We start from the raw sequence: 22,642 nt of genomic DNA, 5'->3' as shown, positions 1-22,642 counted from the left end.
TGAATTGAGGCTTCTTTGACTTCCCGAAGTTACAATTCTAGTCATCTGCTGTGCTTCACTGCTCAACATTATTAATCATGATCACACGGTGTAATGAAACATCACTTTGCTAAGTCAACTGATTAGGTTAAAGCTTGTCTTTTCCCCAGTGGAAGCCTGGATCCATTTATCACAACACTGTTTGCTTAAATATGACAGCTGCTGCAACACTCTTTGAATCCTTTGCTCCTTTTTTGAAAACGAGAGGTGAATGCTTAATAGGAATCTGATGCATTTATTTCCATAAATAACATCGGAACCGACGGAAGCAGACGGAACACCACTCATCTGCTCTTCACACACACACACACACACACACACACACGCACAGAAAAATCCCCACAGTACGCATAAAAACTGGTAGACACACACATGGATGGACACAAATCACTTGGGCATGGATGTGCGTTCACCCAGAAAGGAGCGGTGTGATGATTCTCCCTCTCCAAGTGCCCTGTCTTGCAGTGATATTGTGTTATGAGTCATTAGTTTTTGCGGCTTCTGTTCTTCTTTTTCAATATAAGGCTGTGCTCGCAGTTCAAAGATGTGAATTTAAACAAAACAGAGAAATGCGAGGATGGACTCTGTGGTTTGATTTCACAATGAAACACGAGTGAAGCCATGGAGATAAGAATAAGTGTTCTATATTTATGCTGCTATTGAAAATTAGAGCTACTGGACAATAAACAAGAGATGTTACAGCAGAAATCCTTGAGAGCGAAGCAGGATGAGAGAAATTCCTCTTACAGACCTTAGGTTATTGTTAAATGACAAATCGCTTGTCTTCTGGGAATTCTTTCTACAGTCTGCGTTTTGCAGATAAGCTCATCTCAGGTATTCATCACTGCTACGATGTCTGTAGGGTAGAAGAACGCCTTTTAATCCGAGTGCTGTGAAGAAAAACAACTTATAACTCAAGGAAGCAAAGGATTTATAGTTTAAAAAACAAAACAAAAACATAACAACTTTTTAGAGAAGATAAGACACCCAAAGCACATTTTAAAGGTATGAATCAATGTTCACAACATGTACTTTTTTGTTTGTTTTTTTGAATGAAGAATTCTGCTTATCTTGACACAGGAATGCATTTTGTTTGTTTATACACTGGTTTTTAGTTAATGAACAGAATTAAACTCAATTTCAATATAGACACAGAACGCTCATTTCAGAGCATTCATTTTTTAGACTGTTTTTTATTTCTGTATTTTTTTTCTGCTGCTTTTTACTTTCATGCAATGCAATTTAATTAAACCGCAGTACCGCTGTAAATTTTTCAGTTATTGACCTGATACAAAATAATTCATTAACAGTTTCAAGTACTGATGACAGGATAATGTTGGCATTTCATAAACTTACAATATTAAAAAAAAACCCATTTAATTGCAGAAGTAATTAAAGTAAACACTAGAGATGCACCGATCATTTGGCCAGGGTCACCCAATCACTTAAATCACCTTCACTGAGCTGAACTTAAAATGGACAGTCTGAAAAAGCCGAGAGAGGCAAAGTGGAAAAAGTTAAAGCCATACAGTGCTCAGAGCCCGCCGTAAGCCAAAAGCCTCAGTATGAGCAAAGGATCAAAGCTGTTACAAGAGAAATGAAAGAGATGAGAGAAAGAGTGGAAAAGGGTTGATGTCCTGTTAGCTGCTGAATTTACAGTTCAGAGGTTTACATACACATGTCATAGACATCAGTGCCATGGTATTTTTATTTGTAATAATTTCTGAAATGCTCTTTTTTGACAGCACTCATTGGATTTATTAATAATCAGAACACGTATGAGTTATTTTGTTGTGTCACCAACATCTGAGGTCTGGAAGATAACTTAAACTGTCACTCTTAGAACCAACCCAGGAAGCACCAAGGCTCAAGAACCCCATCAGTTTCCAGTTTAAATAACCTCTACCAACTCTGCCAAGAAGATCAAATATCCAGCACAAATTATCCCAGACATTTGTTGATGGCTACCAAATGTGTCTGGCAGAGGTGCAACTTGCTAAGGGACAATTAACTAAATATTAGCAGGCATGGATGCATAGTTTTGAGCCTGTGTGGATTAGAGAAAATCCCAAACAGATTCAAACTTGTGCAACCGATTCTTGTTTTTGAAAGTCTTTAAAGATGTGTGCTGTACCATCATTTTCTCTGGAAAGAGAACAGCTTAAAGAAAGAATTAAAAACAACTCAAATTACCATGGTATTCATGCCCACGATGAGTATATTTAAACCTCTGACCACAACTGTATAAATAAGCCAGAAAATTATGTAAGTACTTGACATTTGTTTTGTTATATAAATATAATGGGTGTGTTTCTATTTCTTAAGGTAAAATGTGCCATGCAACAGGGGCACAATTAATTATGCATAGTTGTTTAAAAAGAGAAGATCATGAAACTTACTGTTGCTTCTTTTATTAAAAGAATATTTTTTTTCACCCTGATGAAAGGAGACTTTTGTTTCAATAAGCTACAAAATTGGAATGCTCCAGGAAAATTTCAATCAGTGCATCTCTAAGGCCACGCTCTTCAAAACGTTCCCATTTTGTCCACGTGTGCATCGTGACTTTTGTAAGTCGATTAATTAAAATGTGAAACCATTATGGCAGTGTCACTGGCAAACAGTGCATCTATAAGAGGGTCATTTTGGATTTAATGATAACAGCTTTCCTTCACTGCTGAAGATATAACATAGGTAATTAGTAATTTGATCAGTAAATAGCACATTCATTTGATTTGATTTTTTTTTTTTTTACACAAGGAGTAAACTCTCCAATATGTCCAAATGATTCCAGGCACATTGTTAAAGCACATTTCACAGCTGTGTTCTCCCACACACTTTTTCTTTGTATTTTCATTCTCTGTCACACAGCTAACTTAATCACGACTGGTAACGTAACTGCCACTTATGTCTCAAATTACATCTGAGTTGAAGAAAATTGATTTCACTTAATTGTTGCACTAGGAACTGGAATGTAATTGGCTCACAAAGATTCACATCCCAGTCTTCTTTTGGCTCATTGCTTTTGTTCTGGCCCTGCACCAAAGGCCAGGCTGATGGTATCTATTAAACAGGCATTTTAATTAGGATTTGTTAGACAGCGAAATGCAGCTAAAATGAGAGTTACTGTTAGACCTTCACTCATCAGGTGGACAGTAAAACACATTTTTAGAGGATGGTAATGTTGCTCTGCTGGATGTGTAAGCAGAGAAATGTCTTCTTATGTTAGCCACAGCTTCTTTTTAATGAGGTAATAATGCACATCAAGCCTGAGGTTTTGTCAGCTCATTTTAGAGTCCTTCTGCACAAAAAACCTTATGGATGCATCTTACAGATGAGAAGAACCATTGCAGTTTTGAATGTGCGTGCATCAGTTTTAAATAACCAGAATAAAGCACAAGTAGTACACCAGCAGGAAGCCAGTATTCACACAAGCAATGCTGTAAAACACTGAAAGCTGATTTTTAACACAATTTCCAAAGAACCCAAACAAACAGCAAAGCAAAACTCTTCCACTTTAAATCTGTAAACTGTGCTGTGCTGTAAAAATGTCCTTTTTTTTACTCAGTACTCACCAAGGAACGCAATTTTAAACTTTTTCTTTTAGGAAATTGTTTCATCTCTTTAAAGCAAAGGTCACACATGCAACACACACCCTCCTCCATCTTCCGCTTTCTCAAAGCTTTCGCTGAATACTAATTATTTCCATGACTTTTGAGTATCTCACCCTTAAGGGTTTTTGTGCAATCTGAAGAAATCCCACTAATATTTAAAAAATACCATGTCTCCAGAGTTCTCTTACAATAGCGTTTCTATAAGTTTCTGTTATCTCGTTTATTCCTTGGCATGCAGGGATGGTTATACTTTCTATCCTAGAAACTTGCCAAAAGGGCTTTTAACTTGCATTCTCAAACCAAAAGAGCTTTGCATCTGTTCCAAAATTCACTTGCTGGACAGTCACAGGCTCCTACTTGCTGGCAGCTGAAAAGCTGCTCTCGAAAATTTTGACATTTAATGCCCCGTTCAAGTGAAGCTCAGTAGTGGCTGTTGTGAGAATACAAGTATTACTTACTAGCTCTCCAAATGACGTGTCATGCGACGAGGCACCATCAACAGCTCAAGCCATTATTGGCTAGACCTGCACTCTAATATCTCTGTGAAATATAATTATATGTCAAAGTTTTACATAGATGTAGAAGTGAAGGCTGTCAAACAGCCTCTCCTGTAATGCCGAGGGAAAGGTGTAAGACCTTAGCAGATCTGTTGGAGGCCTTCTCTGGTACTGGAGTTTGACTTGCTGAGAAACACCATGCCTTCAGAAGACTCTTACTCTGGACTTGTGCACTCTGAGATTGGTCTACACCATCAACAGATGAGGATGAGGTCGAGAGCACTCTACAGCAAGTCCATGAAGAAAGGGCGACAGGTTCTTGCACTGGGCCTGGATCGGAGGAGTGGGTGGTGATGTGTCCTTGGGTTTGAGAAGTAGTCGGCACAGCAGTTCTCAGGCACTGGCCACGAAGCACGCTGTGGAAGGCTTTCTTGAACTCCTGGCTAAAGCACGGGTAGATAATGGGGTTAATGCAGCTGTTGAGGTAACCCAGCCAGAAGGTTATTTAAAGATGGTTTCAGGAGGCTTACAGGATGGGAAGATGGATCCTAGCAAAGATGCAGAAAGAACCTCAAATCAGAAAATGAATACAAAAACACACCGATGAGAGCAATAATACCTCAAGGTCCTAGATAAAGGCAGATATCGAAAGCCCATGGATCTGACAAGGTTAAACAATTCTCTAATTTCATGTGGTTTCATTTTATTCATGTTTTTGTATAATTACAACTTTCTGGAAACAGATATTTTTATTTGTCAGCATGACAACGTCCCTGCACATTTCCAGCTTTATAAATAAAACATTTCCCAAGTGGATGATCTTGACTCGTCCCTTAACAAAAAAAACCAAATAATGAATAATTTAAAATGGCATCTTGGAAGAAAAAGGGCAAGTGTAATAACTGTACTGGCACTAAAAGGCAGTAAATCTGTGAAATGGTTAGGTTTTTTGCCCTATTCTTTTATACTGGCATTTGCCAACATCGGGTGACTGAAAAAATTAGCATGCATGAGGGGAGCATACATTACAGCGGTGTAATCCTGCAGAGTAGATTCATTCTTTACCTGCTCTTTTAAGGCTTACATTCATTATATCATTTATTTATCTTATTTTAAGTTTGCTTTTTAGTTTCATTTTGATTTGTTGTGTGGTACTATGTTTTTCTCCCAGTTATATTTAGGCCAAGTTCTGGAGCTCAAAAATGAAGCCAATGCCAATTTACCAAAAATTGCAGTGGCCACTTGAGGCTGGCTCCAAGAGCAAATCAATCCCCACAGAATCCCATTTTAAAAACAGCACATTACTCTATGATTGGATTTTGTTAATACCTTAATTTAGGCGTGTGGATGTTAGGCCTTACCTCATGTAGCTGAATCATTAAACCTTGACCCTATTTGTACTGCTGGTGCCTTTTGGAGCATTTTTTAAATGAATTTATCTGACAAATACTACGGTTTGCTGTGTGGTACACCCTGTCCACAAAGTTTTTGCTTGAGTTTTGTTGTGTTAAATTCCAGTTATTAACTTAGCAGTAACTAGGCATCTGTGATTTGTGTGCTTTGGGTCCACAGTTTTTATAGATGTAGCTTTGAAACCAAGCGTTCTAGAAACCTCTGGCCTCTGAGTAAATATTTATGCCCAGAACACTGACTTTGAGCATTTTAATTACATGTTAATTTAACACGTAATTTTATTAGAGAAATACATTTTAAATAGTTAAATTTTATGGAATGTGGCCAAATCTAATTTACTTGACATTGACATTACTTTTGGTTGCAATCAGGCATCATTCAGGTTTAGAAACCAAAACTAATCTGTTAAGTTTTGGAAAAGATCTTGGTTTCTCTCAGTGTTCACTACCGTCATGTAATTTTTCAGCTTTAATTGTAAAAATTCTAATGTACCTGTTACACAGACTGGGCTGGAAAAAGGAAAGCAGCTGTCATAATGTGAACGTGCAAGTTCACATTTGATGTCGCCCCTGTGGTGTTGTATCACTCTGACCTTTGTGTTTGTATGATGTATGTTTGTATTACAAAAAATCCGACTATTGGCCTTAGCAAAGGTGAATGCTCCCCGAGTGCCCTTATAGTTGCTATTGAAGCAGCTGTTGTGAAAGGCTGGTGACCAAGTGGTTTAGCAAAAAAACAAGCATTTGATCTGAAGGGCTCAAGATCATTCAAAATAAATAAAAAATATACTTGTGGTTTTTCAAACCCTCAGTCTGTGAATCTCAGAGCTTGAATGAACACTGTGCCGTGAGCCGTGAAGGTCCGTCTCAATTGAAATGCATAACTATCCTCCTGTGACTGGCTGCCTCAGGTGGGTACAGGGTGACTGAGGTAGCCTCCTGGCATTACAGCCCATTAAGCCTCATGCTAGTTATTATCTATAATAGCTTTCATTGGGGAGGGAGTAGTAGTTTGCTTCTTTCCATTTCAACTCACAGCTGAAGCCTTTTCTGCTCCAATATGGTGCTTTATTTGTTCTGTGTGGTTGCTTATAATTGAATTTCTTGATGTTCCTTCAAAGAAACTTGGCCAGTAGAATCAAGGCAGAGTAGAGAAGGAGAAAGAGCTTGCTTGATGTTGTTTTCATAGACCAAAACATCAACCAATATTATGCAAACTATGGGTACTTTTACATTTTTTCACGCTGTATTTAGCAGTGACTTGAACAAAATTCCATCCTGGATACAAATTGTGGGGACCGTGTACAATAAACGCGACACAAACGTAAATATAAAACATAACATGAAATGAACATAATATATATGAAAATCAAAAGAGCTGTAATAAATGTTTTTGAAAAACATTCAGTATAGATATTAATAATCACTGTATGTTTGATGATGTGCAAAGTTTTGTTAAGATTTGCACACCCTTCAAGGATGAGATAAATATACATATGATGTGATCATTATAATATGATGATTCAGCTGCTTTTTATGCAGACTTAATTACTGCATTGGAGTGGGACTGTGATGCACAGATTGCCGTTCCCAAAAGACTGTTGTTATTGTATCTAAAGGTAATATACTGGCAAATGTGAAAGAGCCACCATGAAAATTCCTACACAGCAAAATCTCCAGTGTTAATTCAACTCCTATAGTGTTAAAGTTAACACTTTTCCAGTGTTTATATAATTCTCACTGGTTTAGAGTTAAAGTAACACTTTGCAAAGTGTTATTATTTTAACTCCATTGTAGTGTTAAAATATAACACCCATAGTGTTAAAATTTCACTCTGTATGGTGTGAAGTGACTTCACTCAGAGTGTAACTACCTAACATTTATAGTGTTGTTTTAGGACACTGATAAGTGTTCACTTTTACACTGGCTTGGGTTAACTCTTTTCACTGAGGGTGTTACTACACAACAACTATGGTGTTATTTATGACACTTTTAAGTGTTTATTTTCACACTGGATTGTGTTGACTGTTTTCACTTAGAGTGTTATTCTGTAACTTTTACAGTGTTATTTTGGCACTTTAAAGTGACATATATGAGCTTTTAAATACTAGTCTGTATTAATTGTCTGAATACAAAAATGCATTAAAGTGCAATTACTGTATGACTACTGTGTTACATTCAGTGAAAATCCTTGTTAAGTCCCTTTACAGGATAAAAGGAGAAAACATAAAATTGGTCACATAAGCATTTTAATAAATATTAAATTCCAAGCACCATACAGCATACGTTCACAACAAAAATAATGGCACAATGTACAGACCATCATCATCACCATAAGCACTTTGCAAATCAAAGGGCTTGTATATTTCAATACAGTCTGCTTTAACAACATCTTTTTCATCCGTTTCAAACACTTTATAAGCATGGCAATGTTCACTGAAATTTTCAACCACAAGCTTCTGAACTATGAAGTAGGTGTGACTATTGACCAAAACTATTGTTTTTATTCTGCAAAACACCGGCATCTCATGTTCAGAACCACAACAAATGACCAATCCTGTTCTGTACTCAGTCCCATTAATGTTAACCCAATTAGCAGAGAAAGCCTCTTCTGCAACAGCAGGCAAGCCTAGGGAGATCATTTCACTATTTTCCTCACTATCAACATCAAATGATTTCAAGGGCCCATACTCAACATGGCTTAAAGGACATGTCTCCCACTTGTATGCTATGGATGTTTGATGTTTTTGGCAAGTGACACTGTGATGTTCTTAAAGTTCTTAAGGGTGTCTTTGAACACCCTATGTTTAGCCTCACCTCTCATGCTCCATACATGCAATAATGGCCCAATTTTTCTGATGCAAGTTGGGTAGTGCAACATAAAGTGGTGTTTGGGAATCATGTTCCTACCTGGATACAACAATTTGAACAAGTCATGATGTTCCATTGTTAAATGTTTTAGAAGCACAGTCATGCCATGTGTAACAGATGGAGAGAATATGATGTTAATTATTTGCAACAATAGCAATAGCATAGTCCAGTTCTGATTTCCTTCTGGCACAATATCACCAAAAATTAAAGGAATGTTTCTTATCAGACAAAGAGTCTGAATGGAGTTAAGACCTATACTATTACCACTACTGTCTAAGTTCACCCTTGTTGGACGATTTTTGCTCTCCAAGTAGCCATAGTCAAAAGCATAGATCCGTGACAAAAGAGCAGGTTTCGGCAGAAAATTGTCTGACAGATATTCCAACAGTAACTTTATCTCATATTGTGCTACCCCTTCGAGAATATCATGCATAATGTCCAAGGAAAAGTTCTGGCAAACATGAAAGAATTGAAGAGTGTTCAGTGTAGAATTCTTTCTTAAGCCAAACACATGTAGCTTTTGAGGATCAGATTGCAGCTCACTGCAGTGCATTTCAAAAAGTTCTTTCCCTCGTAAGATGATCTTTGGATCATCCTCAGTATACACACTCTGTGCATCCTGTTTTGCAATTAAACACAAACGACAAAAGTAACGTCCACTGAAAGACTCAACAAAACCCAAAATTGAGTGCATCCCCAAGTTGTCCCCAGTTATCTGACATATAGTGCCATGGACCTTTTCAGATGAGAAGGGTAAATCAATGCCATGGCTCTCCAAAAACTTTATGTCATCAATCAGAGGCTGTAAAATAGGATCAAAGCCGTATTTTTTCACATCTTCTGCATGAAACAATGCAACCAAATGAATGTTCATCAATGCAGAATTTAACTTTGGAGGCAGATTTCTGAGGACAAAATAGATTGCACCAACTTTGTGAACACCACGTTTGGAACCAAGTGGATTAGCAGTCTCAAAGTCATCATAATAAAGCTGAATTTGCAAAGAAGTCTGTGGTTTTGAAAACAATGGATGAGACTTATAGTAACTCCCATCACAAAAGTCTTCATATCTGTCTTCTTTTGATACACATAGTTTAGCAAGCAGCTCGCAAATATAAGAATTGCGACATATAAATTTGATTGTTTCCAAAATTGGAATGTACACAAAAGTGTCTTTTACTGGTACCTGGTCATAAGTGCCTGATTTTTTATTTAACCTTGTATCATAGCGTATTCCTAAAGTCTTTTCCACTGGATCCACAATTCCCCATTTTTCACGGAAATATGACTTTCTTTTAGCTTCAGTGTCGAACTTCTCAACTGGATTGTCAAAAGTCTCAAGACATTTTTCCACTGGAGATCTAACAGGATTTTCTGTTGGCACAACGTTCAGTACTTTATGTTTAAACTCACAGTGCAGTCCATCAGCAAAATCTTCCAAATCACAAACAAGTGATGACACAAAACTATTTGCCAAACCACTACCATTGAGTTTACCAATAATTTTAGTGCAAATTGCTTCAGAATTTTTTTAATTCTTTGACCTGACCCATTGTTTTCAGAACACCCAACCTCTAGGCTCTGAGTAACACTTGTTCCTGCAACTGCTATGTCTGTATCTTGTAATCTGTCAAAATCAGCTTGAAATGACTCTGAGGGTTCTGCATCACCACTTTGACAACAATCTTCATCATGAACACTATTTAAATGTTTTTTTAAACCAGAATATGTAGTGAACTGACGGCTGCAACCATCTTGTGAACAAGCCAACTTAAATTTGGTGCTTGGATAAAAACTGTGACCTAGTCGCAAATGACTTATCAAAGCCTGACTGGTGCTATGCAGAGTTTGACAGATAAAACATTTAAACATGGTTCTCATTCAACATTTTGGCACGCAACTCACGAACACGTGGTGACTCATCTGTTGAGGTGGCATCAATGTTGAATATGGTGGTCTGCACAAAACTGTAGAGATGAACCAGTGACTCGTCGTAAGATAAGTTGAACACGTAGTGGGATTTGAAAAGTTCATCAAAAGCACTGAGTGAGCTGGTGGCTTGGCAGGGGATGAGCTGTTTGTCCACTGCGATGTAGAAGGTGTCAATGCTGTTCTGGGTTCGACCAACAGCGAGGATGTATGGTTGTTTACCATCTCTTGCTTGCAAGTGTTCATCAATGCTGCAGCATGACTAAAAACAAATGAGATATTGACATATAGGCCTAGCTTATACTTGCTGAGTATGAACCATTCATTCAGTTTGACATTATGTGCCTTGCTAACTTATTACAAAATACTAAGACACATACTTCATGGAGAGGAAAACTAAAAAGTGCAAAAACTGAAAAAGTGTTTTGTAGGATTTTAAAAAGTGAGACAACATATTTACCTTGTGAAAGTGCACCATTTTGTGTGCTGCATCAGTTGGACTTATTTTGGTTCTCCTCTTTCGTCCAGCTGTGGGTGGCAAAAGTTGAAGGAGTAGCAGCAGAGAGGCCATGTCACTGTCCCAGTCTGTGTATGGTTGAATTTATAAAACAATTTCAAAATGACAGGTAAAAATAAATATTATTAAAATCAAACAAGCATGGTGCGACGCCTACCATTTGCATCACTCTCTGTTGGTTTCTCAGCAGCTTTTATCAAACGACACAGGTCAGTTGACTGAGTCAGCTGTTTGGCTTCTTTAATAACCTTTGGCTTGAATGACATGTCCCACTTCTCAAGCAACTTGGTGGCTGTTTCAGCACCAAACAGCAGCAGGAAGTCTTGATTGACCTGTTCATCATACACACAGGACATAAAGACAGTGCTCAACATTGTTTACATTGCAATGTGATTTTGACCAATATGGGATATAGCCTGACTGGGATGACCAATGATCACATCTTTTACTGTTGCCATCCACATCAGCAAAACAAAAAAAAAAGGATTAACAGTTGAAAATATCAAGTGATTTGACTTACTAGTCCTTTGACATCCAAAAAGCGTGGAAATGTTTTGAAGACATCTGCAGTTCTTTGTGGATCATGCACCAGATCCTGGCGATGTTGGAACGTCATTTTCATCTTCTGAAATACACTTGCTTCATCAGGAGAGTGAACAAGAAATGAGATGGCCTCCTTGCAGGCATCTCCATCAAGTTGCTGAGGCAATGTGGTTGCTAATCTTCTGCGCTTAGGCCCTTGTTCTTGATGCACTGGGACTTCCTTCACTGGCCGTTTGGTTGTAGACCTGGACATGGTTTTGAGGCGCCACGCTACATATCCAGTGCCTTTCACTCCGTCGTAGAAATGCTCCTGTCACATTTAAACATAGATGAAAAATAAACATCAAATGCGATCTTACAGACTTTGCAGATTCAGCAAAAAGAAACCCAAGGACTATTATCATGTAACAGGTGCAATACATGTTAAACAACATCCACAATTTCAATACAGTTTTATGACAATAGTTATTACGAAAGAGGAATTAAGATTTTTCTTTTAAATCATTTAGCTGATGTAATTATTCCATGATGAAAACTAAATAATGTGCTGTTTTACAATCACTGCATGACTTACATAGCCGTTTGGAGAAAATGGATCCTTCAATGAGGGAAAGAGTGTAATTATTCCAAGGGCATATTTCTCCTTTTGCTTACGGGAGGGAATTCTGCTATAGAGGAAATACAATTGACAATGTTAAATCAGAAGTATGTGTCTTTACTGCAGTATACATTACAAGAATATTCCATATGGCCCATCTTTACTTTTTATTAGGTACTATTACTCTTACCCATGTCTCTCAGTCATATCACTTGCCAATATGTTAACAAGCTGCCGCCGGGTGCGGTGGCTCAGTGAATTTTCGGCATTGTATTCTTCAAGAATTTCCTCTCCACCAGGTTTCCTAGTCAAGGCATTTTTAACCATCTGCTCATATAAAGGGAAATAATAACAATAAAAACTTGTTTGTCAGTAAAGGTGAAAGTTTAGAGGAATGTCAACAAACCTGTGAAAGACATATCTAGCAAGAAGCACTAACTTCTACTAACATTTTTTCATACAGGGCAAGTTGGGAACCACCATGTTTTGAATTTCAATTTGTATAACAATCTACAGTATAAATGGTGTCAACTCAAAATACAAAAGACATTTTCTGTTCTCAATTACCTCTTTTGCAGCCTCTGACACAGAAACATTTGGTGCAGAACTGTCTTTGCTGGTTCTACTGCGGCCTGCAGGAATGCCCTTTTCCCTGAGGTCACTGTCACTTGATGAAAGTGATATAGTGTCCGTGAGGGAAGATAATGTATCCGAGGAGGATGGTGTGGAATGAGCTAAAGGACAAAAATCTTTGGGAGAGATGATTTGGTTAACTTTCTTTAGGCTACTCCACAATGCCATTAATAACACAATTTCAATGTTCATGTTCAGACAACATTCTATACAAATATGACCCAGCCCTGTCCACTGTCATGTATATTGCATGAAGACAGGTCAATGTCATCTGCATCAAGAGCAAAAGAACTTGGCTCTACATTGAGTGGGCTATACTCTGAAAATTTAAGTTATGATAACATTTACCTTCATCTGAAATCTTTTCACGTATTGTCAGGCATAGGTCTGGTTGGGCCTCCAGTAACTCCAGAAAAATGTCTTCTTCGACAGCTGTGTCAGTTTCATCGAAAATATCAAGGTCAGCAGCATCCAGAAGTCCAAACTTGGTTTTGGCTTTACAAAAAGATAAGCATAATGTCACCTAAAACGCCTGAAAAACTTTTTTAAAAACTAATTTGACTTTTTTATTTAGCTAATATTTATTAACAGCTGTTTTACCTGTCTTTAAAATGGTTAAACTAGACAAGTCTGCAGCAACAATATAGGCCTAGGCCTACTGCTCTGTACTGTTTTTAATGTCACACATTAAAATAAAATGTGTTAACATTTAATTCGTTTTTAAATAGATGAGATGCAAACATGATGAACTGATACATGTGCAACAAATTTTGTTCTGCCAGGTTATCTTACCTTCACTGATGAATTCTAGATAAGTGAATCCTGCGTGCAATTTAATGTACTTCTTTACATTGAGGTATTTCACTTTCAGCAACATGTCTTACAACAGCACCTGGTGGAGAGAAGGGGGCACAGAATATTTTTTACCATATATTTAAACCATAGCTTAAGTGGCAACAAATCCGGACAACTTTAAGAAATATTAGGCTATACATTGTGTGATGATCTGTGAAGGGGTGACAGACCACTTCAACCTCAGGAACATAATTTGGCTTCCCCCTGCGCACTAAAATAGCTGAACTTGGGTACACAGAAATAGCATCCAATGAATTATCCACCCATCCACATGTTTATAAGACGACAACGGCGATCTTCTCGTCTGCACGCAGGCTAGATACTTAGTTCTGCTATGTTGCGAGTAAATCGCTGTAGCCTACTTGGGGAAAGCATCTCTGTTTAAACCATGTCAGGATGATAATCCACATAAAATTTCCTGTTGAACGCACACCTGCCTTCATCACGCTTTCACTTATGACAACAAATATCCCTTATACTGTAAATTAATGAGTGCAAGTCTTACATTTATATCGGGAGTTTCTGACACATGCACAGCCGTCTGGCTAGTTGCTACTTTGTGGTGGTTGTTTTGTGACACGACATGCTAGGATTATCAGTGGAGGCGACGTCAACGACCCTCAGTCGTTATACCGCTTTGTCTTAAACACTGGATGGTAGCCTATTTCACTAAAACTGTAGAAAAGGGGAAAATGTTCCCTTAGATTAGGCCTACTACAACATGTATGATATATCCTAACCGTTAGCAAGCAATCCATGCACAAACGCAGCGCGCCTTGCTTGGTCACTAACATCTAACAGAATTCCATAACCCCCTGCCACTTCAAAGATTTGTAGGCTAGGCTACTGCTAAACTCGCTGGTAGCACGTGTAATTAGCCTATCTTGACGCTTTCCAAAACTTGACTTGAACGTCTCCATGTGATTGTTTAGTTCACTTTTAAATAGGATATTTCTGAGGCGAATGTTCGCTTCCCTTAAAAGCAGTGGGCTAAACGCATTTGTCTTAGCTGCCAGCTAGGCTACCACAAATTCAAATTTTAACATTACATTTAACATATCCAGAGGATAGCTAACTCCTCCCTCGTTTCATTTAATAAGCATTGAACACTGGAAAGCATTTCTCTTATGACATTAGAACTAACTAGAATTGAGAATTATATTAAGCACGCATTTATTTTCGCTGCAATATTAACTTGTTATAGAGGATAGTTTAGCTACCTAAGCTAACGAATCCCATCTCTTACCGCAGATGAATACACTCCACATTAGGAAAATATTGCATGCTTCTGATAAATAATGTTATAGGCTAGTTAGTTACAATATTTAATAATGATAAAATAACATAGGTCTTGTTGTATAGTTCTTACCTGAACAACCTCCTCGATCTTGACAGCAAACTTCTGGCGGACTCCTCATGCCCATGAGCGCGAAAAACCCGGATGTGGAAATCAACTCCAAATGAGTGTTATAGTATTGACTCTTTGAAATAACTCCGGCTACAGAGCTTTTTCAGCACCGTTAGTGTTACTGTAACTCTCAAACCAACACTTTTCAACTCGAAATTTTTAACACCAGTAATTTTAACTCACATCAACACTTCGGATTTTGCTGTGTACGGTCCCCCTGAAAATGACTGTCATAACTTCAGTGGACCTGAATTGACACCTTGCAGGGTTGCCACACTACCACACAGACAAACTCCAAAGAGATTTTAACACCTGCCAAAGTATTTGTGGTAGTTCCCACTGCAGCAAGTGTCACGGGGATCACATTTTGCCATGATGGCATGCATGCATGCACTTGCAGAAGATAAAAACAACATCAGTTGCAGCTGTTAAAGCTGCCCATCACAGTTTTATGGTCTTTTTTGTTTAATCCAATAGTGCAGAGCCCTTTAATGTTATGTTCCCCTATTATAAGCAGATGGGCAATAGCACTATGCAAACTCTGTCACAGTTTATTAGCTTTGAGAAACAAATGATTCATTAATAGGTGTTATTTCCCAACATTTTGACCTGTCACTGCAGGAACACACGTGTTCGTACTAACAATAATAGCTCTATTTTGAACACCAGTAAGCCATAATAGCAAGCGCCTGGAAAGAAAACAGGTGAATGGATCTCAGCCATCATTATTTATTATTAATCATTTGTTTACACCACAGCAACATACCAAAAGCTCTTTTGTGAGAAAAGGCCTACTGACTAAATGTTTCAGCATTAATTTTAAACAACAATGACATGGAAATTATCATAAAAGTTGGAAAATAAGGGCAGTGAAAATAGTAAATCTTTGATATCATCTCTATCAACATGGGAAAACTAACAACGGTAGTTGACTTTGGCTTGGTATTGTTTTGTCATATTATGATAACTGGGGTACAGTTATTGTGATGTGGTAATCCCAGTATAAAAAGACTTGATTGTTGACCAAACCGAGACATGAACATCTAGTCTTCAGAATAAAAGGCCTTTTGTTTGCATTTGGATTATACCTTGTGTCTGTTATATGGATAGTTATGAAAGTACACACTGCAAAGAAAAAACTGAAAACGATAACACGTATATTATTTGTCCAGATGATGTGTTTCATCCACGTCTCCTACGTCTCTTATCGTAGCTGGGTTCCGCCTTCAATAAGATTAGTATTTGTGTAACCAAATAGATTTTTCAGCGTGAATCTCACCATCTGTGACCTGGGAGGTAAATACTGACTGACTGCTATTCTTAAAAACATGCCGGTCCACTCCAACGATCACTTATCTCAGTTAAGCTGTAAGAGTTATTTCAGAAGCAATTAAGATTTCTAGATAGAGCCTCACAACGGTTGGTTTCTGTCCTCTCTTACATCTGTGATAGCATCACCGCTGTCACCATCATTGACGAGGTCTGACAAAATGTAGGAAAAATTTATTACACATAAAGCTGAGGTTATCTGACTGAGTGGACATTCACCTTTTATTGAGCTTCTTCACATTATCCTCAGCCCATATCTACAGATGGACACCAGCAGAATAATTCATGCTCGACAGATCTTTTCCGTTCAATGGGGCTTCTGTGAAAATGCTAACATTACAGTTATAGTCTTCTAAAAGGAAAAAAAAAAATCAACGTTGGATGAATCATATTAAGTCTCCTGCTTGGAAATGTCAAGTTTTTCATTATCTTTGTAATCAAAATATTCCAAGAAACCTGCCAATCAAACACAAAAGCAATGCGCTTACTGTCAGACTAAGGGAACTGAGGTGTAACTCTATCACAAGCAAATTAATTCCAAAAATAATTAATGATAAGCAGACTTTAGATTCTCCAAAAAAAGTTTTACTATATTTTTCCTCTTCTTGACCTTCCACTGGTTTAAACCTGCCTTAAACCAACGTTACAAGTGTGGCATATAGGAGTAGGTTTCATTCTATTGCTACATTTACTAGTCTATTCTAGGGTTAACTATCCTTTGGGTAATAGGTGTATACTGCTAAAGTGTTATTTATTGAAGTGGGAGGGGTTATGAAGCTGCATGCTGCAGTGGCTGCACCCAAATACTAAATGGTGTGCATCCCCATTTAGCATAACCACTGCTGTAATGAGGTTTTCTCAGTCCTTCTCCAGTTTATTTTATCTTTAGTCTGATTTCTTTTTTCTTTGTTGTACTAAACCTTTAGCAGCAAAGAAAAAGAACTCAGACTGTTGAACATTTTCAAGGCTCTTTCTCTGTGTTCTCACCACCCAGACATCTGAGACAGGTACATCCATACAAAACTTGCTTTACAAAGAAAATTTCAACTCATCTGCATTTTTAACCTCACTGGAGGTTAAAAATGCCCTGATAATATTATACAAATATTTGTGTATTTTTTCCATTTCAAAATACCACATTTTCTCTTGTGTATAAATATATTGATAAATACATATTTGCTGCTATCCAATTTTTTGATGCTAGACAGAACATTTTTTAGTAGCTAAAACAGCAGTAAATGTCCTTCATTATGCAGCAAAAGATGAATTTCTCTTTGAGAATAGCAGATGCTTAGGTTTGTGCCTTGAACCTAAAAAAGAACACAAGTGTAACAAAGTGAGGCTTTGTCAGCTTCAGTGCAGAGGAGGTAAGAAGGTACCTACCGATGGGCAAAACCAGGAAAAAAGGCAGCCAGCACATAATGAAGCATCCAACGACAATGCCAAGAGTCTTGGCTGCTTTTTCTTCTCTTGAGAACTTCAGCAGCCTTGGCAGGGAAAAGGAGGAGCGTTTATGCATTGCGGTCCCCTCGTCACCCTCCTGCTTCCCCGTCTGAGCAGCGTTCCCTCTGTGTATCCTCAGCATCACCCCCTCCATCTCTACCCCTTTTCCCTTCCTCCCTTTCCTCAGGGTTTTGGTCTCTCTCTTCGCCACAGTATATACACGACAGTACATGGCCAGGATGATGACCAGTGGTATATAGAAAGATCCTAAGGCTGAGAACAAGGCGTAGCCAGGCTCCTCTGTAATTCGGCACACTGTCTCGTCCTCTGGGTCGGGCTCTTTCCAGCCGAACAGAGGGCCAACAGATATAGCTGCTGAGAGTCCCCAGAGAGCAGCCACCGCGGTCAGGCCTCGCCGTCCGGTAGCTATAGCGGGGTAACGCAAGGGGTAGCTGACAGCCAGGTAGCGGTCAATAGAAATCACGCACAGGCTGAGGATAGAGGCGGTGCAGCAGAGGACATCCAGGGCAGCCCACACGCTGCAGAAGGACCGGCCAAACACCCACCTGCCTAGAGCCTCTGAGGTGGCGGAGAAGGGCAGGACAGCAGAGCTGAGCAGCAGGTCTGCTGCTGCCAGGTTGGCAATGAAGTAATGTGTCACAGAGCGCCAGTGGTGGTGGAACAGCACAGACAGGATGACCAAGATGTTTCCGAGGACCCCAAACACTACAAAGACCACCAGCACCATCCCCAGGATGACTGCCTTGGCTACATCCACCTCTGGGTGGGCGGAGGAGCTGCAGTTTGGACAAAGACCTGCTGCAGAATAAACACTCATGTTCTCTGCTGGAAACATTGTAATCTGCTGGTTGCATTAAGATGTGAAGTGTCTTGCAAATTGATGACACTCATGCCACATCTGTTCTTTAATTACTTCAGCTCCAACCCTCTGCCGTCTTCCGCTCCTCCCAGCGCAGAGGATAAAAGCTTTTACAGCTGCATAAACTGCTCTTCCAGTTAATTTGTAGGTGCAGTGGCTCTTGCCAGCACTCCAGTGATCATGTGGCCAGGGTTGCTTGGCAGAACGTCTTATGCTGGAAGAGTAACACTGCCACAGTTTGCCATATTTAGTCTGGAAAAGCTTAATAAAAATGACAAATGTTCAAGTGGCAGTCACAGATGGATTTGGGGTGTCATGTCTTGCCATAGCGAAAAGGCTTTACCTGTTAAAACAAGAAAAGAGATAAAGTAAATTTATCAACACATTCATAATCCTAGGCTTTTATAAATATCCAAAACGAGCTCATTACTCCTTTAAGTGCTATTCTTTCTCTGGTAGCATAGGAGCAAATCAAAACAGAGGATGCAAGACAGAGCACATTAAATGTAAAATTGTGAAGTATAATCACCCGGCCATGATTAAAGGGTAAAAACATCATTTAACGGCCTCTTTCAGCCTCTTTGTGTGCAAATTCTTCTCCCTTTATTACAGCTGCAGTAGAAAAAACAGAGTATGCTCCTGAGCACAGCATTCACAGTTTTCTTTTTCATTCAAGAAAACGAAAAAAAAAAAAAACCCAGTGCGGTTTTCTTGTTTTGTTGGCTCTGCAAGAAAACACTGGTAAGATTAAAACATCCCATTATTTATACCTGATATTTGTTTAACCTTTATTTAAGCTGTCAGATTGATTAAAGCTAAACATCTCTTTACACAGGCAGTGTTCTTGAAAAGTAATTGTGGTAAGGATTATAGTAGAAAAGAAAATATAAAGAAACAACATATCATCCATTAAAAAAGAGGCAAACACAAGGACAACACAGCAGGAACATTATCCTTGGGGGGTGGGAATCATTTGTGGCATCATGAGAAATCCAGCCAACCATTCAGAGAGCTTAAAGATAAATGAAGACAGAGATCATTTTTTAAAGCCAGAGGTTGTGATGCTCCCTCAGAGGTCTTGTGTCTATAATCAGGGTTTTAACTCATCTACCAGATGACAAGCCAAGAATTGAACCTTGAGGAGGGCATTATATTACCCCAGTGAAGGCTTCAGCCATCGACAGTCCCACTCAGTCCCACTCATAGTGAGCGTGTTTTAGATCAGGGATGTCACCGAGCGCGATAAGCACCAGCAAAGCATAGTATGAAAAAAAAGCGGCCGTGATAAAGCCTTCGGAGAGAAGAGTCATGCTTGTCACATGTTCGTGCGGCATCAAAGGATTTCACTCGTTGCACGTCCCACTGCCAGGCGGAACGAAATTCACCCAAATAAACACTTGATGCTGGGATTTCCACATCAGTGGCCGGAGGGGGAATTGATATAGGTGGTGAAAACATATCTTGGTCATATCTTAACATTTTTGGTTGTAATAAGATTTCTCAGTATGGTGTCGCGCCTGCACGGAGAGATTGCTTTTTTTTGTTTTGTTTTCCTCAGCCCACCAGTGTTCGAGGACCACTGTTACTGTGGAAGGATGTCAAACAGGGAATATATTTACATTGACCTGAGGCAGCAGATGCAATTCTGCATAGGTGAAACACGATTACCAATATCTACAATGTGATGCAGTACTCCTACAACCACACACAATGTGTTGTGTGCCTCAAGGCCACAGTTGTTTTAACAACAAATAAAAACTAGAGGGGCGGCTGATAAACTGTGATAAAATGTAAAGCATGTATCAATAATAATAATGAGAAAAAGAATACTATAATCACTGTTTTGGGAGCATTCATATTCATTTGATTATATCTAGTAAAAGGACTTTCTGCATCTCTCTATTTTATATTATTGCCAGCCGAATATCCTTTTTCCATTTAATAAACCACGAAAATATTGTAGAGATTAATAGACAACGATAACCACAGCCTCAGCCCCCAAAGGCATTTTCCTTCAGTTGTCCAGCAGCAAGCAAAAACAAAGACTGAGACTGCACACGTCCATCATTCTCTGCAGATAAGATTTGATTAAAAGCTATCCGTGAACATCATTACAATCTAATTTACATCTGAATCCAAGGATGGCTCACTCAGGTTATTGCATTAGCAGAGCTCCTGGAAAGATTGTACGTTGTCCTTGAAGAAACTTTTTTTTCCCTCCTCCAGCTGGGCGGCCTTTGCCGAATGGAAACAAGTCAGCCAATTAAACCTAGAATTGGAATTATAATTAGGGTTTTATTTTTTAAACAGATAGGATATTAGTGAGCATATTAACTGACCTAATGTAGCCTGACCATGGGTATATTAAATCAGAACAGCAGTTCATAGCATGGGATGGTATCATTATCACAAGGGTAACACAGACAATATCAACTTACTATTAACTGTCCTGATATTGTTTTGTGAATGCAGCAGGTCATGAAGTCCTGTGAAAGCAATTGAGTTTGCTACACTTTGTAAAGTGCAAACATCTCTGCATCATGTCAAACACAATCCTACAGACTTATTAGATTTTGTTAGGCACTAATCATCAAGGATGCACTTTTTTCACCCCAACCTGCTTGCCTGTAACTAATTTATTGCTTTTCGGTGCGATGAGATGAGAGTGTATTCAATGAACTTAATTTGGAAAATTTGTTACCACAAGCTCCCACAAGGACACATGAAAAAAATCACTTATGATGACAGTGAAGTGAGAAAATGCTCACATTTGCACAAAGATCTAATTACTTTAGATCTGTTTTATGTCTAACAAACAAACAAACAAATGTAATATTTCTCCAGAACATCAGCTCTGAGAAAAGGGAGAAAAGAAAAATCAAGGATGTTAAATGTTTATTTTGAACAGGTTTCCTTCAGGTCACCACATCACATCAAAACAAATGGAATTTATGACTTTGATTCAGATGCCAGTGAATGCCGTGGTAGAGTTCATATATCATTTGTTTCTGCAAACACTGTAACATAACAGCTTGTGTCAGGTCTCTGAAGGAGAGAGCACTACCGTGATGAATCACTGCACATTTGAAGTCAGTTTCGAAATTGCTATTTATTCTCTTGGGGGGTGGGGTAAGAGTCAATTCTTGAAGTTCCTAATTCAGTCCCCATGACACTGATCATTACATTCCACTAGCCTTGAACACACAGCCTTTCAGGGCGGACAATGTGAGTGCGTCTCCTTTTCATCCACCTGAAGAGGTGATTTTTGTTAGTGTTTATCATCATTTAATGGAAGATACATCCCTGAGGACCAAAGCTTTGAATTCTCCTGAGCTTTAAAGCACATGTTTCATCACCTTATGCAGCTACAACCATTCATTATTTTCTTTGCATTATTAATATTCGCTTCAATATTCCACATATTCTGAATGAATATGGCCTGTGCATGCCTTTTATTTGCGTTCATTTCTTATAATAAACCTTCTGTTACATATTTTAAATGCACAGAAAACATAAACTCTCTAAAAGGTTGCCTGGATTATCATTAATAAACGGAAATAAAGCAGTTTTCTCAGTGTGCTTATATGTGGCCTGCCAGACAATAACCGCCTCCTCCACATGGTTAAAAATAATCACAAACAAACACAATGATCCATTCTGATGACTGGAAGCAACTCAGTTTGTGAAGTACAGTAAGCAGGAGTATGGACAAGAAAAAAGAAGGGAGGGGGGAAAGTCTTACCTTCATCTATGTGCGCACATCTCACCGGAATTCAGCTAATTTTCTCTGAAAGCAGTCATTTGTCACAGTGTCAGCCGCAGACAGCAACGGAAAGCAAAGTCAAGTGCTTCTCTCCCTCCTGCTGTCCTCCTGCTCTCTCTGGTGAAAAATAAAGTCACAGTGGACCACCCCACCTGATCCTCCCAGACCCCGCCCCTCACCGAGCGGCTCACACCTTTTAATTGCCGTTCAATTTAAATTAAACGCTTATTCAGGTTACCGCGTTCACGTGCGTGTGGCCCGGTAAAAGCGAGCTAACTGAACGGTAAAACTAATTACACGTCGTTTCAAAAGAT

At 38.8% G+C, this 22,642-nt stretch overlaps 1 protein-coding gene and 1 long non-coding RNA gene across 3 annotated transcripts; both read right to left on the bottom strand.

Moving 5' to 3' along the window:
- Positions 1-4,408: 4,408 nt before the first annotated feature.
- On the bottom strand, positions 4,409-22,436 carry adra1ab (adrenoceptor alpha 1Ab). 2 transcript variants are annotated; one of them, XM_025909373.1, is made up of 5 exons: positions 22,308-22,436; positions 19,095-19,177; positions 17,626-18,908; positions 4,678-4,695; positions 4,409-4,590 (listed from the first exon to the last, which is right to left on the bottom strand). In XM_025909373.1, exons 3-5 carry the CDS (start codon positions 18,539-18,541, stop codon positions 4,541-4,543), a joined length of 984 nt encoding a protein of 327 aa, XP_025765158.1. In that variant the 5' UTR covers positions 18,542-18,908; positions 19,095-19,177; positions 22,308-22,436; the 3' UTR covers positions 4,409-4,540. The 2 variants fall into 2 exon arrangements, with proteins under 2 accessions (XP_025765158.1, XP_019216842.1); XM_019361297.2 differs by lacking the exon at positions 19,095-19,177.
- Positions 12,635-15,113, bottom strand: LOC109202830 (uncharacterized). The gene is made up of 4 exons (XR_003221166.1): positions 14,875-15,113; positions 13,443-13,542; positions 12,999-13,082; positions 12,635-12,766 (listed from the first exon to the last, which is right to left on the bottom strand). It is a non-coding gene; the product is annotated as an uncharacterized LOC109202830 (long non-coding RNA).
- Positions 22,437-22,642: the final 206 nt, after the last annotated feature.

This window comes from Oreochromis niloticus, linkage group LG7, assembly GCF_001858045.2.
Source record: "Oreochromis niloticus isolate F11D_XX linkage group LG7, O_niloticus_UMD_NMBU, whole genome shotgun sequence".
Lineage (NCBI taxonomy): Eukaryota > Metazoa > Chordata > Actinopteri > Cichliformes > Cichlidae > Oreochromis > Oreochromis niloticus.
Note: the sequence above shows the minus strand (reverse complement) of the source record. Positions and strands in the feature narration are given on the sequence as shown.